This window comes from Nycticebus coucang, chromosome 16 (genome assembly GCF_027406575.1).
Source record: "Nycticebus coucang isolate mNycCou1 chromosome 16, mNycCou1.pri, whole genome shotgun sequence".
Lineage (NCBI taxonomy): Eukaryota > Metazoa > Chordata > Mammalia > Primates > Lorisidae > Nycticebus > Nycticebus coucang.
This window is the reverse complement of record NC_069795.1, coordinates 13,593,767-13,611,432: the sequence shown is the minus strand read 5'-3', so window position 1 is coordinate 13,611,432 and position 17,666 is coordinate 13,593,767. Positions and strand designations below refer to the sequence as shown.

Genomic DNA, 17,666 nt, shown 5'->3' with positions numbered 1-17,666 from the left:
GGCTCTTACTACCAAACCCTAGAAATACTTAAAACTAACAGAACTAGCAAAAATAAAAGTAAACTAGCATACAGTCTACACTTCTAAAATACGTATTTTTCCTATTTTTTTTGTTGTTGTTGTCAAGGCAACAGAAGAATTAGAAGGCTACATGTGGATTCTCAGGTCATTTTTTAACCTTAATTTTCAAAAGTGTTCTTTCCTTTCTGAATCTTTCTCAACGAGAAACTTACCCTTCCTTTTCCCAAAACCTTTAAACATTTTGTTTTCTTAAATCTACTGTGTGATGGCTGTGACAATTTTTTCCAGTATTCCCTCTTCTGATATTATGAACTCCAGAATGACAAAGCAATTTTCCCTTAAGCTCCTGTTATTAATATTTAATTACAAAGTTTAAAGACAAAAATAGGAATGCTTCCAAAAAGAAACACAAACTCACAGTGACAAGCTGGTACTCAAATTTCCCTGCTGTGAGATGCAAATACCACAGCATTTAATTGTACAATCTTTTCTCTTCTTTCATTTGATTTAATATATCAGTCACACTGGCTTAAATCGAGAGTTAAATCCAATGCGACTTTAATGCATATTAGTAACATACAAATACTTTATAAAAGTACCAACTACTTTTCTTAACAAGAGATAATTAGAAAATCGTCTTTTCTGCAAAGATGCTTTTATCTAGTAACAGCCTGCAGACAACCCCATAGGTAAGGGACAGTTTACAGCCACTCTTAGCCAGAATTTCATTGTATGCCTTTTACTATGTTAATTTATTAAAGGTGTACTTGGGTTAATAATCTTACTATCAGGTAATGTAATTTAATGAGGAAAGGAAAGAAGGCCAATCACATGTTAAACAAGTACCTTTATGTCATTCTACCTGAAAGCAGAGTACTTTCTATGAGTTAATCAGTAGCATTTATAGATAATGAAACTAAAAAATGTACAGAGAGCAACTCAATTAACAAAGGAAATCCCAACAGCTAATTAATAAACTAGAGAAAGAATGTTCAACCTTACGAAACATGGTCAAAGAAGTACAAATTAAAACAAGGGAGATACAATTCTTTAATTATCTAACTAGCATGAGCATGGATTAGCATAATGCAACAAGGGTATCCTCCTAGTGAAAACTAAGGCATGAGCTTTAATTCCACAAAGAAATTTAAAACTATAAAATAACTAAAAAATGTTCATACCTTTTGCACCAGTCTTTTTTTTTTTTTTTGAGACAGAGCCTCAAGCTGTCACCCTGGGTAGAGTGCCGTGACATCACAGCTCACAGCAACCTCCAACTCCTGGGCTCAAGCGATTCTCCTGCCTCTGTCTCCCAAGTAGCTGGGACTACAGGTGCCTGTCACAATGCCCGGTTATTTTGTTGGTTGCAGCCATCATTGTTGTTTGGCGGGCCTGGGCTGGATTCAAACCCCTCACAGCTCAGGTGTATGAGGCTGGCGCCTTAGCTGCTTGAGCCACAGGCGCCGAGCCAGCACCAGTCATTTTTACTTTGAGAAATTTATCTAAGGCAATTAGATGTTCTCAAAAATTTCCACGATTAACTGTTCAGAAGATAGAATGTTATTAAGAAGATCTGCTAGCCAAACACAAGTGGATGGGCAAAAAAGATAGAAAGAAAATACTCTAAAATGTTAATAGTGTTTGATAGGATTATTTTATTTCTTTTCTTCATTTTCTAAATTGCCTAACTTGCATTAATTTTCAAACAAAAAATTAAAATTCATAAATTTAAAACAACTTTTCAAAATTATTGACTTTTAATTTTTAAAAAGATATGTTAAAATTTCCCTCTTAAATGCTTATGGTAACTGAAACTCTTGTGATGTAAAATCTAAATCTGGGAGATGACTCTGATTTTTGTTGACATCTGTGCATTAAATAAGCAACCCTTTAAATACTGATATGCAAGTGTAATTACTGCCATATAAATTCTATTCATTTTCACAAACTCTTTAAAACCTAAATGTTTAACTACTTCTGTACTTTCTTGGGGGAAGATATGAAGACAAAGACAGGTCTGGCATTGATATGAAATATTCCTAAGGTAGAGCAAATTTACAAAGCTTTTTAATAACAGAGCCAGGAAAAGAGATGGTAGTTTCCCTGCTCCTTCTGAACAAGGTCTTTATTTTGACGTAAAAGAGCTCCATCTTATAAGTATTTCTGCATATAATTTATGCTTCAAATTTAAAAATTCCAAACCAGACACTACTTTTTTTTTTTAGAGACAGAGTTTCACTTTGCCGCCCTTGGTAGAGTGCCGTGGCGTCACACAGCTCACAGCAACCTCCAGCTCTTGGGCTTAGGCAATTCTCTTTCCTCAGCCTCCGAGTAGCTGTGCCCGCCACAACACCCAGCTATTTTTGTTGTTGTTGTTGCAGTTTGGCCGGGGCCGGGTTTGAACCCACCACCCTCAGTATATGGGCCAGCGACTTTTCTTTTTTTTTTTTTTTTCTTTTGTAGAGACAGAGTTTCACCAGAGTTTCACTTTATTGCCCTCGGTAGAGTGCCGTGGCCTCACACAGCTCACAGCAACCTCCAACTCCTGGGCTTAGGCGATTCTCCTGCCTCAACCTCCCGAGTAGCTGGGACTACAGGTGCCCGCCACAACACCCGGCTATTTTTTTTTGTTGTTGTTGCAGTTTTGGCCGGGGCTGGGTTTGAACCCGCCACCCTCTGTATATGGGGCCAGCGCCCTGCTCACTGAGCCACAGGCGCCACCCGCCAGCGACTTTTCTAAGAAACAAAGTTGCACAAAACAGTAATTCAAAGGGATAAAAAAGAGTCGCAGACTTTTTCCTAAATTACTTTACCACATTCTCCCACAAACTTGTCAACTCCCTGTTGCAGAATTTAAAGAAATGTTCTACAAAATAAATACATGTTAAGTGCAAAAATCACATTTAATAAAATGAAACAGTGTTTAGGTTAACTATTTACATTTCTCCATGCATTATGGAAATAAAATATAGTAATGTAGCAAATAGCAGCTTAAACTTCATCTTGTTTCTCTCTCTTTAATTGTATCATCAAACTCTAATTCTGTTTCCATTTATGGCTGATGGAACCAATTTTCTAAGTAGTTAATTTCTGATGGCTTACCCTTAATTTATTCATTTTAGACTAATTCCCCTACAATTTCCAAACTTTTCACTTTCATAATCAACGTGGGTTTCCTTCACTAGAGTTTTTAACCAATCCATTCAGTTAGTTCCAGCTTATCACAACAGGTCATTTTCCATTCCTTACTTCCATTTTGGTTCACTAAACTGCAAACAATCCATGACTCCTTCCTTTTCACTTCCTCAAGAAATAGGCCAGAAGATGATTTTAGAAAAGCAAAGCACATTTTATCCCTGTCATTGTTCTATTTTACTAGAACAGGTACTACAGGTACCATTTTTAAGATCATTTTCACCATGCCTCATTAGTGAACTTTGTGTCCCCTCAACATTGGCTATAAAATGTATTTGTGAATTAAATATTTCCTCCTATACGTCAGTAAAAGAAATAAACGGTTCCAGGATGTAATTTGGAAAAAAAAAATAAAAATGTTAACATTTATAAAATCCTTAATAAATTAAATATTTTAATTGGTTGTAAATTAGTAAAAAAAAAAAACAACACATAAATACACGTCAGGTTTTAAATGTTGACTGTATCTACTGCATTAAAAACTTAACCAAATTTCCAAATTTCACATCCTTGGCCGGGCAGAGTGGCTCACGCCTGTAATCCCAGCACTCTGGGAGGCTAAAGCAGATGGACTGCTTGAGCTCACGAGTTCAAGACCAGCCTGAGCAAGAGCGAGATCCCATCTCTAAAAATGGCCAGGTGTTGTGGTGGGAACCTGCAGTCTCAGCTACTAGGGAGGCTGAGGCAAAAGAATCAGCCGAGCCCATGAGTTTGAGGTTGCTGTGAACTATGACACCATGGTACTCTACTGAGGGCTTGCTACCATGCTTCAAATGTACAAACATTGTTCACTGAGTCTTCTCTCCCCATGAACAGTCCAAAACACAAAGATTAGCTGCTCATAACTTTACCTTCTTATTCTTAACTCCACTCCTGGGTTACACTGGTTTTCTTGCTAACTTTACTATTAATCTGGTACAGTGTACTTCATTGGAAACAGGCGCCCATATATTTATCTATGTCTTCAAAAGCATCAGTAAAAAGCTCTAACTATACAGCAAGGAAATGTAATCAAAAGAACATGCAAATATTGAACAGGATAAAGGTGATCAGGGTATAATAAATTATAATACCGTTCATGAAATCTCTTGTAGTTTTCAAAATCACAACAGTACCCTTGTTAATTATACTTAATATTAACCAGAAATTTAGCCATGTCTCTCCTAGTCTAAGTTCTCAACAGATCTCAATAAAGCCTATCCCAATACAAATTCAACTATTACCTATCTCTTATCATTTGTGTAATTTGACAGAAATATAACCTTAATTGACCAACATTACAAAAAATTTGAACTGTTAGTAGGCAAGCTACTTATTCTATATACCAGATAATGATGGTAGTTTTGTACATGTAATATTGTGTATGGTTAATCTTCAGTGTGCTAAAACAAAACAAAAAAAAAAAAAAAAAAAAAAAAAAAGGACTTAGTACGGGAGGCGCCTGTGGCTCAGCAGGTAGGGCGCCGGCCCCATATACCGAGGGTGGGAGGTTCAAACCTGGCCCTAGCAAAACTGCAATAAAAATAGCTGGGCGTTCTGGCGGGCGCCTGTAGTCCCAGCTACTCGAGAGGCTGAGGCAAGAGAATCATCTAAGTCCAGGAGTTGGAGGTTGCTATGAGCTGTGACGCCACAGCACTCTACCGAGGACGATAAAGCGAGGCTCTGTCTCTTAAAAAAAAAAAAAAAAAAGGACTTGGCATACTGTCTCAACAAATGTTATGACATTTTAATGCATGTGGATATCCACAGAAGTTACCAAGAATCAAGAATGCTGAAGTAAATTATATTCCCTTATGCTTGATAGCAAAGAACCTACAATCCGTATTAGGTCATGAAATATGAAATGTCTGATTTTGAATTAAAAGTTTGGTCTATTATATTTCACACAAGAAGCAGAACAGGCTCAGCGCCCGTAGGCACAGTAGTTATGGTGCCAGCCACATACACCTAGGCTGGTGGGTTCGAACACAGCCCAGGCCAGCTAAATAACAATGACAACTGCAATAAAAAAAAAAAAATAGCCGAGCAGTGTGGCAGATGCCTGCAGTCCCAGCTATTTGGGGGGCTGAGGCAAGATAATCACTTAAGCCCAAGAGTTTGAGGTTGTTGTGAGCTGTGACGCCACAGTACTCTACCAAGGGTGACACAGTGAGATGCTGTCTCAAAAAAAAAGCAGTACAATTAAAGTATGCACCTTAACTAACAACACAGTTTTAACACCTTAATAGTAGCTTGTTTATGTCAGCAGTAAAGAAGCCTGGAGAGTGAGTGGCAATGAAACTGGGAAAAGCGTTCTCCATGGCTTGTTGAGAACTGAGTATTTTTACTTCTTAGAAGTGATAGTCAGTTGGCACAAGGTCTAGTGAATATGGTAGATGAGAGTTTCCAAGTCTAGCTTCTGTAGCTTGAGCACTCTGCAACATGTAGTAGAGTGCTGTCTCTCAAGAGGACTGGCCTGTTTCTATTGCCCGGTCTTGGCTGCTTTATCTATCCTCATCATTTTATCCAATTAGTTGCAGTAGACATCCACAGACTGACCAAGTTTCATCTATAGTGGATAATACCAGCGCTAGACCAACAAATGGACACAATTAGCTTAACTGATGCATTCACCACTTCATCCTTATCCAACCACTATGCCAAACACTTGCAATTGTCAAAAAAACCCTTCATTTTTCATTATAACAATATAGTGTAAATAGTTTGCCTTTAGGTTGTGACAGCAAAGAGATAACTCTTTGACATGATTTCTCTTCTGATGCTCATTTAATTCACACAGAACCCATCTATCCAGCTTCTTTACCTTGCTGATTTGGTTCAAATGGTCCAATGTTGTTGTAATAGTAACATCAAACCTTGCCGCTAATTCAGGAATAGGTTGAGAAGGTTTTGCTTCCACTACAGCTTTCAGTTTATCATTACCCACCTTGGTCTCAAGTGGCCCAAATGGCTCACTGTCAAGAATAAAATCACCAGTACTTAACTTCCCAAGCCACAGATGTGCTGTGCATTCATTAGCCACATCCTTCCAAACACTTTGTTGGTTTTTTGGGCTATCTGTGCTATTGGTTCGGTGACGGAACTCATATTCGAAAATAACACTAATTTTTTACTTTTCCAGGATTTCATAAAAATTGCTCTAAAAAAAATTTGAAAGACAATCACAAGCCAAAACATGTGTTTGAAAGACTGAGGAAGTACCTTCACAATAAAAATAAACAAGCAGCATCAAAGTGAAATGTCAGAGACATCAATTGCCAAACTTAGTTCTTAAGGAAATCAGACATTTCATACTTAATAACCTACTATCTAGTAAAACAAAAAAGGATTACCATTTTGTAAAATTTCTATAATTAGGTACAGTTTTAAACTGAACTGTTTCACAAGATTTATAAACCAACTTTTCTATTATTTTACTTTTTCTCTAAATCAATTCCTTACCATGTGTTCATGTCATTTTTCTCTTCTGCAACCACATAGAAGACAAAACTATAAGCTAGGGTAGGGAATATTTTCAACTGGAACATCAGTGATAAATCCTGCTGCAGAAAGCTCTGAAGAACCAACTTCAGGGCCCCACGCTGTGGCTCACGCCTCTAGCACTCTGGGAAGCCGAGGTGGGTGGATTGCTTGAGCTCATGAGTTCGAGACCAGCTTGAGCAAAAGCAAGACCCCACCTTTACTAAAAACAGAAAAACTGAGGCAAGAGGATCTCTTGAACCCAAGAGTTAGAGGTTGCTAGAGCTATGACACCATGGCTTTCTACCCAGGGTGACAGCTTTAGACTCTGCCTCAAAAAAAAAAAAAAAACCCAAAACAACTTTAGTTGGTTCACTATTTAAGGCAGATCTCCTCTGTTGCTGGAGATTAAGATTTCAGTTTATCATTTACCCACCTTTGGTCTCAGGTTACCCAACCAGTAAAAAGAAAGAAAACTGCATGTAACTTTCAACATTTGAAAACTCTTGGGATAACAGTACAACATGGTCAAATTTGGCAAAGGAAACCTCCAATTTTACCTCAATCACCGAGCTGGTCTTCTCTATCTCTTCCACACAGTAAAGAACTCTGTTTGAACCTTCTATTTCTTTAGACAGGCCTCTCACAGAAGAAAGAAATGATCAAAAACTCAAGCTTATTATTAAATAGTTAAAAAATAATTAACAAAGCATCCTTATGAGATGAGCTAAATTCTAGATGGCAATCATGCCTAATAATGCACAGGTAAAATATACAAGAGTTACACACAAACAGTTAAAAGTGAAAATAGGAAGCAGCAGCAAGCTCCCCACTGAGATGTGGAACTCAACTCTTCCTTCAGGATAACATGGTGGGTCAAGACTGACGGCCCAACTAGATAAGTGTGAAAACATCAATTTGTACAGTTAAGTATTCACAAAGTTTAATTTATATCCAACTTTAAAGATAACAATGAATATTTAACTACTCCTATTTTCTTCCTGCACCGCAAAATAATACATGCATACCCCACCTCAGCACTGCAGTTCTCAAAAGGTAATCCAAGGATCCTGGGCAGGGGTTGTCTCTGAGATCACAATTGTTTCCACATTAATACGAAGACGTTTCTTACCTTTTCATTTATTTTCTCACAGGTGTGCAGCAGTGTTTTCCAGAGGCTATCTCATGTGTGTTGTTGCAAAAAAGTGAATGAAAAAGTAGATAAGAGGATCCAGGTTTTATTAAACCAAAGTTTAAATGAGATTTGCAAAAATATAAAACAATGTCACTCTTCCTGCTATTTTTTTGTTTTAGAAAAATTTCGTTAAAATTTTGTTAACATGTAATGATGTTTGTGATTTTTAATACTTACATTTCTTAGTTTAATTCTAAGATGGTAAATATCAATAGATATAACATGGATACAAAAGCTCTCTGTGTTCCTTAACATTTAAGAATTTTAAAAGGTCAAAAATCAAAAAGTTTGAAAACAGTATACAAGAAGACATGTTTGAGAAAGTTCCTTGCCGTCTTGTCAGCAAAAATTAAATCTTACTATATACGGTATTAATGTTTGAGAAAAAAAGGAAAATACCCAAGGAATATGAAAAATATACCACCCACACATATCACACACAGAGTATCACGTTTTGGAGCCACAGAAACTTATACCAAATTATGATTGCCTCTGCTGGGAGGTGAGATTGGAGTAGGGACGAAAGGAGAACTTTATTTCCTCTGCACTATTCTGTACTTCAATTAAATGTCTTAAAATTGTAGATGCTGCAAAATGGGGGAGGGGCAAGCAAGATAATCTTTTGAATTCAGGGAAGATGGGTTGAACAAATATACTCTGTAATCTTTATTCATTCCACAAACTTAACCAAACACCAAATTCTTCATATTAAGAAGTGTATAAACAATGCAGCAGAGCACAATTAAGTATTGTCCATAACCGATCAGAGTCTTTTTCATTCATCTTTTCATCTTTCACAACTTAAGAATCTTGTTATATGGGGTGGCACCTGTGGCTCAGTGGATAGGCTGCCAGCCCCATATACCAAGGGCGTTGTGGTGGGCACCTGTAGTCCCAGCTACTTGGAAGGCTGGGGCAAGAGAATCGCCTAAGCCCAGGAGTTGGAGGTTGCTGTGAGCTGTGACATCACAGCACTCTACCGAGGGCGATAAAATGAGACTCTGTCTCTTAAAAAAAAAAAAAAAATTAAAAAGAATCTTGCTATACCTTTTTGGAAAGAAATTTGAAGAATTCTCAAGGAACTAAAAGTTCCTGCAATTTCTGTACTAGGTATCTACGCAGATGATCAAAAATCATTTTACAACAAAGATATTTGCACCAGAATGTTTATTGCAGACCAAATCATAATTGCCAAGTCATGGAAGCAGCCCAAATGCCCATTAAACCATGAATGGATTAATAGATTGTGGTGTATGTATACCGTGGAATACTATGCAGCCATAAAAGGATGGAGACTGTACAGCTTTTATGTTTACCTGGCTGGAGCTGAAACATATTCTTTTTAGTGAAATATCTCAAAAATGGGGGGGGAGGACGGGGAGTATCCAGTGTACTCCATACTATTATGAAACCAATATATCATCACCTACACATCCATATGAATGATAAAACACAACTATAGTCCAGAAAGAAGGGGAGGGGAGAGATGGGAAGAGGAAGGGACCTCACCTATTGTGCATAATGCAATGGTACATTTCAAAACTACTATAGTATAAATGTCTTACCACAACAAATAAGTGAGATGATGGTTATGTTAAGTCTGAATTAAGCATTCCACATTGTATATCAAATCAGTACATTGTACCCCATAATTGTACACAGTTATGATTTAATAAAAACAATTAAAAAAAGAATCTTGCCATAAAAGTTCTCCAACTACGCTGGTTAAAAGAATGGTCTCCAATAATACCACCTTTCTTATCTTCCTTTCCCACTACTGGGTATCCCAAAAGTTGCGATGCAAAGGGAAAATGGGAAATTGTGCTTCTAATTCCAAAATGTTTCTTGCAAGATTTTACAAAGAGGTGGCCAAAACATGTGAAGAATTATTTTGTAAGGAGTATTTTGGAAATAGAAGTGTATTTAGCTACAATTTCTTACTTTCTCTATGTACGGTAACTTTTGGGACATGCTATATATCAAAGGTACTTTCTTTACCTGTGTTTTTTACTTGTCCCTTTCCTGTTACCACAATTTTGCTCCAAGTTAACCATCCTGTCTTGCCGCTTTCAGTGTGTTTTCTACACTCCCTTTCTCAAAAACTCTCAGGCTTCTACTCTTGCCAGACAGAGAGCAAGGACCGAATACCAAGGGGAAAACCTCATACATACTATACACACGTAGGAATAGCCCAGCACCAATGCCTACTTCATTGTTAAATTGCTCTTCCATGTCTTCACCCTTGAAGCAAGTTTTCCTTCTTATCCCTCAAAACCAAATTTCTAAGGACTATACATTTGCTACCTCTTATTTCCTCATCTCCCATCACCATTCAACCCTAAACTTCAAAGGTTATTACCCTCAAAAATTTCAGTGTCCAAATGTTTAACCTATGATCACTCCCCTGGTAGTACACAAAACATCTTTAGGCAGCAATTAAACTGGAGCAATCTGCATTCAAATCTTAGCTCTGCCATTAGCTAGTAATAATATGTCCTCGGGCAAATTATTTTTAATTTCTTAGAAAATCAGTTTCCTCATCTGAAAGTGACTCTTAGACGTCTCCCTTTATCTCTTGGTTGCTTCTTGGAGTCCCACATACCCCACTACCTGCCAAAAATTTCCCCCTGACTATTCCACACTTCACTCAAACTCAACCTGTTCAAAAATCAAACACATTTTCTTCTCTGCTAAATATGCTTTGGATGATTGTGGTGATGGTACCAACACTCTCTCAGCACTTAGAATGCAGAAACACAAGGCACTTACAAACCTATCAGATGCCAAGGTCCATGGATTCCTTTAGCCCACATCTTATCCCTCCTTTCCATTCCCACTACAGACTTGCTAAGTTCAGGTTTTACTCAACCTTTCCTACCAAGTCTCTGCATCCTGTAACACACACTACAAATCGGACAGTTTTTCTTATACTTCCACTACTTAAAACCTTTAATGTTTACTGGCAACCTGAAAATAAAATGCAAACACAAGAGACAGACACAAAACTTTTCAGACCCCCAACTACTTTCCAGTAGTCTCTGGAGACAAGTTACTGTCCTATTCTCTAAGTACTATTGCCTTTTGATACTGTTTCCTATACTTGAAATCCTAAAACGGATAACTTCTCTTTCCATGTCTTCACTGATTCTTCCTGGCCATCCTACACTACAATATAAGGTTCCCACAGGAAGCTGTTCTAACATATATTAAGGCTATTAGTAATAGTCTTATGTCCTCTATTATACTATTATGTAATAGTCTTAAGTCTTATATCATCTATTAGACTAGACTCCTAGGTGACAGAGACCCTTAGTGCTACAGCATTTAGCACACAGCTGTGCAGGCACTCAAAAGTTTGTTAAATGAAGGTTAGATATGGAAGAATCGAAGATTACAAGAGAACTAATCAATAACATTTCATGAAAGGGGAGAAATAGTTGAGAAGCACTACAAGTAGGCACTTGATGAATTTTAAAGTCAGATTAATTTCCCCAAAAGAAAAATTTTGCAGAAGAAAAGTTGGTATTAGCAACATACACACAGTATAAATGCAATCCGCAGTCCATAAAGACTAGTAATAGAATTGAAATTTATTTAAAGAGGAAAATGAACAATAGTTAAGATAATGCTCATTTTGCACATTTTAAAGGGTCAAAACACCTCCCCTCCCCCGCCTTTCAAAGAGTATCTTTCCTAATTTTGTTTTCAAAGTAAGAACTACTGATGGCACTTTTCAGAATTAATAGAAGACACTTTGCTTAATAATGTTCTTGATGTCAACTTCCATAATGCCTAAATCAGAATTAAATATTTCTGATCTTACAAACACGCTAAAAATACACTTTCATTGAAAACATTAGTTTTTCTCTTGGGAGGAAAATATACTTGAAATCTTTTAACAATTGTACCATTTGTGTAAGTTCTCATTCATTCAACACGTATTTGCTAGGGTTCTGCTTTGGTGGAGGGAAGAACAGAAACTCTCTACCCTGACGGAGCCAATATCCCAGTGCATTTTACCTTTCTCAGAAAACAAAGTCAACTCCTAACTCTGAATTACTGGAAGTATCGCAAATTCTCTGGTGAACAAAAATTAGGAAATACTGTTATTTTGAAAGTAATCACTACGTACTTGTTACAAGACATTGTCCAATACCACGTGCAAGTAAGGCAGTTAAGACATTTTATGTCTCCATCAGTTAAAGAAAAATCATTTTTAGGATAATCTGTACAGCAATAAATGGTCTCAACTGCAGTGTTGGAGGCTCCTTTATTTATGGCACTGCGAATCAAAAGTTACTGCACCGTAATTCTGTTACAAGTAAAACTACAAATCTCATTTTGAGATGAAGCAAGTTTTTAACGCCACATCAACACCTCTCAAACTACAACTGATTTTTTCCATGTTGATCCATCTCTAGTATTTGGAAAAGAAGATAATACAACTCAACCCACGACCACACTTCCCATTCTGTAACTGCATTTTAAAACCTCAATTGGTAAAGATCCCTCCTTACAAATCTAATAGCATGTACACCACACTGCAAAAGCAGCACCTGGAATGAGCAGAGATAAAACCAGAGAGCTTTAGGGAGCAGCTTTGTTCCCAGTTTGGGAAGGTTTTCACATGTAAATGTTTTAGAAGTAGGGAGTCGAGGATTAACTACCTGGGGAGGGGGTGTGAGGGTAGGGAAGTGGAGGACACACGGCTTTCTAGCGGACCAATGCAGAGCAGATATTCTTCTCTCCCATTCAACGTTTTAGGTGTCACGCTGGGGGCACAGAACGGATAAGGGGGTTTTATGTTCACGACTCGAAATGGTAAGGAGTCATAACCCCATTTCTCAAGTGCGTGATACCCGGAGGAGGGGATAAACACCCTCTCAACTCCTCCCCGACTCGGGATCAGAGTCCAGACGTCCACCCACCGAGGCCTGAGCAACAGGAGAACCGAAGCCACCGCTCCGCCGGCCTCACGGCCGGCAGATGCTCCGGCTCCCCCGCCCCCAACCCCACACGCCCGCCCGCGCTTCTTTCTTAGCCCACTGCGGGCTCCCGGCACTGCGAAAATGATAACGGGGCGAAAAGCGGAGAGCGAGAGCGCTCGGACTCCAAAAGGGGCGAAGTTACAAGGACCTGCGCCAACCCGGGCTGGGGGAGGCCACGAGGGGGCGAGGGGGGCAGCCTAAGGTCGTCACCCAGGGGTGGGCGGTGGGGGAGGGGTGTGGGTCAGTTCCGTGGTCGCTGCGACCTCTCCCGGGCCACAGGCCGCTCCGCACAGGCCCCGCCGCCCCGGAACCGGGGCAGGAAGCGTCCCCACCCCGACCAAAGCTTTAAACCTCCGGCGGCGGGAGAAATGGGAGCCGGCTCTCGGAGTAGGCCCGGCACCCCCTTACCCCGTGCACCCCTCACCTCCTGGTTGAAGGCGTTGACGGCGTCCATGTTCGCGCTGCGGCGGCGGCGGCGGCGGCACCGGGCCCGCTGGTCACATAGACCTCGCGCCGCGGCGGAGCGGGGCCGGGGAACCGACTGGGCCTGGCAGCGGGGGGAGGCGACGAGGAGCGAAGCCTGAGGCCGGACAGGAAGAGGCTACGGCCGACGAGGCGAGGCGGGCGGCAGAGGCAGAGGCGGAGGGGTGGCGGGCCCCTTCTCAGTCCCGTTTGCAGGGTGAGGAAAAAGAGGCGGCGGCGGCGCTAGGCTCCAACATGTCCGTTTGGTGGTGGCGGCTGCGCTCTGAGTCTCGCTGACACAGCCCCCAGCGCCCTCACGCACTAGCCTACACTGGCCCGGCCGGCAAGCAGGCGGGCCTCTCTCTCCCTCTCGCCAGCGGGATGGCGGCAGCGGCCCGACTCCACGCCGCGCGGGGCACCCTGGGACAGCTCGGGCCTCCCGGCGCTTCCTGTGCCCGGCTCCCGCCCCGCCCCGCCCGCGCTGGCCCCGCCCCGCCCCGCCCCGTGCGCTGCGCGCCCTGCTGCCGGCGCGTGATGACCGGAGGTCTGGCGGCTTCCCGCCGGTGGCGGCGGCCGCAGGTTCGGGAAACTGTCCGGCGCGGAGGCCGGGCCCGGGTGAAGAATGTCGCGGAGCGCGGGTTTCCAAGGCCGCCAGGGTGGCCCGGAGTCGTGTGCTCCCTCGCCCGACGCGACGCTCCTCGGGTGCGTTTCTGTGTTCGGTTCTGCCCGAGTAGGCCCCGCAGCTGGCCAGGGCCAGCGGTCAGGCACTGAGCCCTGGTTCTCGGCTGCCTGGAACAAAGGCCGCAGGACTTAACCTCAGCCCTCTAGGCGTGCATTTGAAAAAAGCCTCTGCCAATGCAACCGTGTGTCTGCTCCAATTGTGCAGGTTAATTCTGCTCGAGTTAAAACAATTAGGAGGACGTGTAGGCGCTGGATATCTACTTGCAGCCTTGTGCCTTGGGAGGAGGGGATTCGCCAAACTTTTACGTTGATTGCCCAAACAGAGTTGTTTCTTTTCTGCTGGAAACACCTTTCCTGATCACTTTCTTGGGGAACTTACTGTCTGCCTGGTGTTGGGCACATATAAATAAAAAAGTTGTTCTGCTTGCAGACACCTCGATTTGGTGAGGAGGAGGGCAAGTAAGCAGATGATTATCAAAGTATGCTAAGTGTTAGGGTAGAGGTCCAAGGAAACAAAGAAACTCATCGGAGTAGAAGTCCAGGAAGGCTTCCTAGGGGAAGTGGCACCAGTGCTACATCTTGGAGAAGTACTAGGGGAGGAGAGGCCTACTGACCCTGATAAGTACTTCATCACCTTCCCTCCTAAGGAGGACCAGCCAGGAGTAAAGTGGAATGAGAGAGACACTGAGTCTAGGTCCTGAAGAGCCTTTCTCCTTTCAAAGAATTTGGAATTTTGTCCCCAAGACAGTGGGAAGCCATGGAAAGATTGCAAGAAGATGGTGGAGTCATGCAATGTGCCCCTAGTAAGAGGAGGATCACAGAAAGAATGGCCTTAGGCCCTAGGGATGATGAGAGCTGAAGGTAATGGCAATGGAGGAGAGACACAGGTGGATAGTTAGGAAGTGGAATAGATGGGCAGCAACAGAATGACTGAGTTTGAGAAAGGCAGCTTCATGAAGGGTGCTCAGAGTCTGGCTTGATGCATAGCATGGGTGGTGGGTTTATGGGGAAGGAGTGGGTTTGAAGGGAGACAGAATAATAGTTAACACTTGTGGATAGTGTACCTACCATGTGGCAGGGTCTACCTGACATGTTATTAGTCTGTGCCATTTCATTTAATAACAGGCTTCTGTGTGAGGGTGCTATTAATAATGCCATTGCTTTACAGTTAAAAGAGTGAGCTAACTAATGTGCCCAAGGTCACACGGCTGAATGATTTCCTTCTGGGGCCTGTGGAGTTTCAGCTGCCCCTGGGACAAATAAGTGAAGATGTCTAGGAGGCAGTTGGGTAAACACATGTGGAGTCAGGAGAGGTGGCAGAGAGGAGCTAGAGATCTGGGAGTCATTAGTACACAGCTAGCGGTGGAAGGAACTGAAATAGCCAAGGAAGGAGACCAGGAATGCAGGTATGTTGAGGAAAAGAAAAGGTGAAGGAAAAAGCTCCAGAGAAGTGGCCAGTCCTATCTATTGCTGAATAAAACTAGAAGTCCAACAAGATAAGAATTGGAAAGTGCCTGATGGATTTAGCATCAGTGGCTGGAATGGAGAGGGCAGAAGGCAGACTGATGTGCATGGGAGAGGGAGAGACAGGCAGGAGAAATTTTACAGAACCTTGTCCATGAAACCAAGTTGTGAGGATGCCAGGAAAAACGTGCAGGAGAAAGGGAGAGTGTTTGCTTGTTTCATTTACGATGAGAGAAATGCACTTTTAATTATTTGTTGAAGGAACAAACAAGATTTCACATTTTAATTTTGGGATCAAAATTAAATGATCTACTTCATCGTCACTTCACCTTACTACCTTTCCGGCTCTTAGCTGAACTACCATTATATTTTCCAAATCCCGTTTTCTTCTATGAGAGCTGCTATCCACAAGACCACCAAGATTACATTAGAAAGTTCAGTGAGTAGACATTTTGGCCTTTCCAGATATCCATTGTCTACCAAATATTACCCAAGATCTTCACATCATGTTTCCAGCCTACTGCCACTATACAATCCAAGTTTTGTCATTTCTTTTACACATCTGAGAATTGACAGGCCTGGGCCTTTGTTCTTATGGAAAACCCTTTGCTTCTCCAAGTAGGTGGGTCCATTTAGCATCTCATTGATGTTTGAAGGTTGCTTCCTTTAATTCATTAATTATGTTTTCAATATGTACTTTGTGCCAGGCATTGTGCTGAAAGCTTCTCACTCTCATCCCAGCCAATCTCAATATCTCCTCCCCGCCCCCCTATGTGGTTTCATGAGGCCACTATAGCCCTTCTTATCTTGTATTGCTGATACACAAGAAAAGGTCCACATTATTACTCTGAAATAATGTGCCCCTGCCTGTATGTGCCCATAAAGCTGATTGGGATCTCCCTCCCCCAATTATCTTTCCTGTTGTGAATTGGGAATAAATGGATTTAGCTAAGGACGGGTGAAATCTTGAGCTGGGGTTGGAAAGAGCTTGGGAAGGGGGTAATGAGTTCAGCCTGGGATGTGTTGCCTTTGAGACTTATGCACTGTAGCTGTTGGGCTCTGGTATAACAGTGGTTGAATGAGGGAAAGACAGTCTAATAGGGGATATTTTCTGTGTAACATCCTATGTAGATTTTGTTTTTGCAGTTTCAGCCGGGGCTAGGTTTGAACCCGCCATCTCCGGCATATGAGGCCAGCGCCCTACTCCTTTGAGCCACAGTCACCACCCACATCCTGTGTAGATTTGAATGCTTAAATAACTTTGGCTTTTAAGATCCATGTGTTTGAGGTAGATAACAGAAGCTTCTTTTCTGGGTAGGGTTGTTTGGTTTTTATGCTGATGGTGTTTGAAGATCTTTTAACAAGTTGTTGGTGCATAAGTGTCATTAGCTAGGTTTTGGGTACCTTGGCAGCATTTTCTAGCATTTTTCCATTCTGAAGACAGCAGCACTTCTATCTGCTCTGGGACATTTGGCATCCATTTGCACAGCTACTGCTGGACTTCCACCTCTGTGTCTCCAGTCAGACGAGTCAAATCTTCCAATAGGAATTTTTTTGGCAAATGACAAAAACTCACGAGAGTTGTCCTTTGTGAGCAGAACTTGAAGCAGTAGAAATGCAACCTATTGAAAAGATAGCCAGAGGATCATAAATAAATGTGACTGACAAAAGTCAGCAAGACATTTTATCCACTTACAAACTTGCCTTTTTTCAAAGAACACAGTATAAGCAGATTCATTTATTCACAATATGGGTATGAAAATAGTTCTGAAAAGCCATTCTACACAAACGCAACAAACTCATGTTTTTAAAACTAATAAAGGAAATCAGTATTCAGAGGAAGGAAAAAGTGACATTTGGGGATTAATATTCTGGTTAATTTTGGGTATTTTACATGTCAACTCCTTTTCTTGAAAGGAATACTGGCCACAATCCACAGGAACGGAGAATACAGAGAGAAAGCATGTTCTAAGCTCCTGAAGAACCCAAGAAACAAGAGAAAATGGGTTGCGTCCCCTGCCTTATCCCTATACTTACTGGAGTAAGTATAAACTGATTCTGTTGGATGAAACTTTTTTCTCCTTGGTTTGCTTTTCTTTTCTGGACAAATTTCATCTGAGGCCTTTCGTGCTACCTCTGTGATTCCTTTCTCTCTTCGTTTAGGGATCTGACTGAACTTTCCTGGTTTAGAACTGCATTTC

The 17,666-nt window shown here is 41.3% G+C and overlaps 1 protein-coding gene across 4 annotated transcripts in view; it reads right to left on the bottom strand.

Moving 5' to 3' along the window:
* SCAF4 (SR-related CTD associated factor 4) overlaps positions 1-13,715 on the bottom strand; it is a 65,627-nt gene extending 51,912 nt beyond the window's left edge. For 3 of the 4 annotated variants that reach the window (XM_053564415.1, XM_053564412.1, XM_053564413.1), the window contains exon 1: positions 13,283-13,703. In XM_053564415.1, the coding sequence (XP_053420390.1) occupies positions 13,283-13,312 (30 nt within the window). In that variant the 5' untranslated portion in view covers positions 13,313-13,703. Of the gene's footprint in view, positions 1-13,282 lie in introns of all 4 variants that reach the window. The other variant, XM_053564411.1, reaches the window with a different exon arrangement.
* Between the last annotated feature and the right edge of the window lie 3,951 nt (positions 13,716-17,666).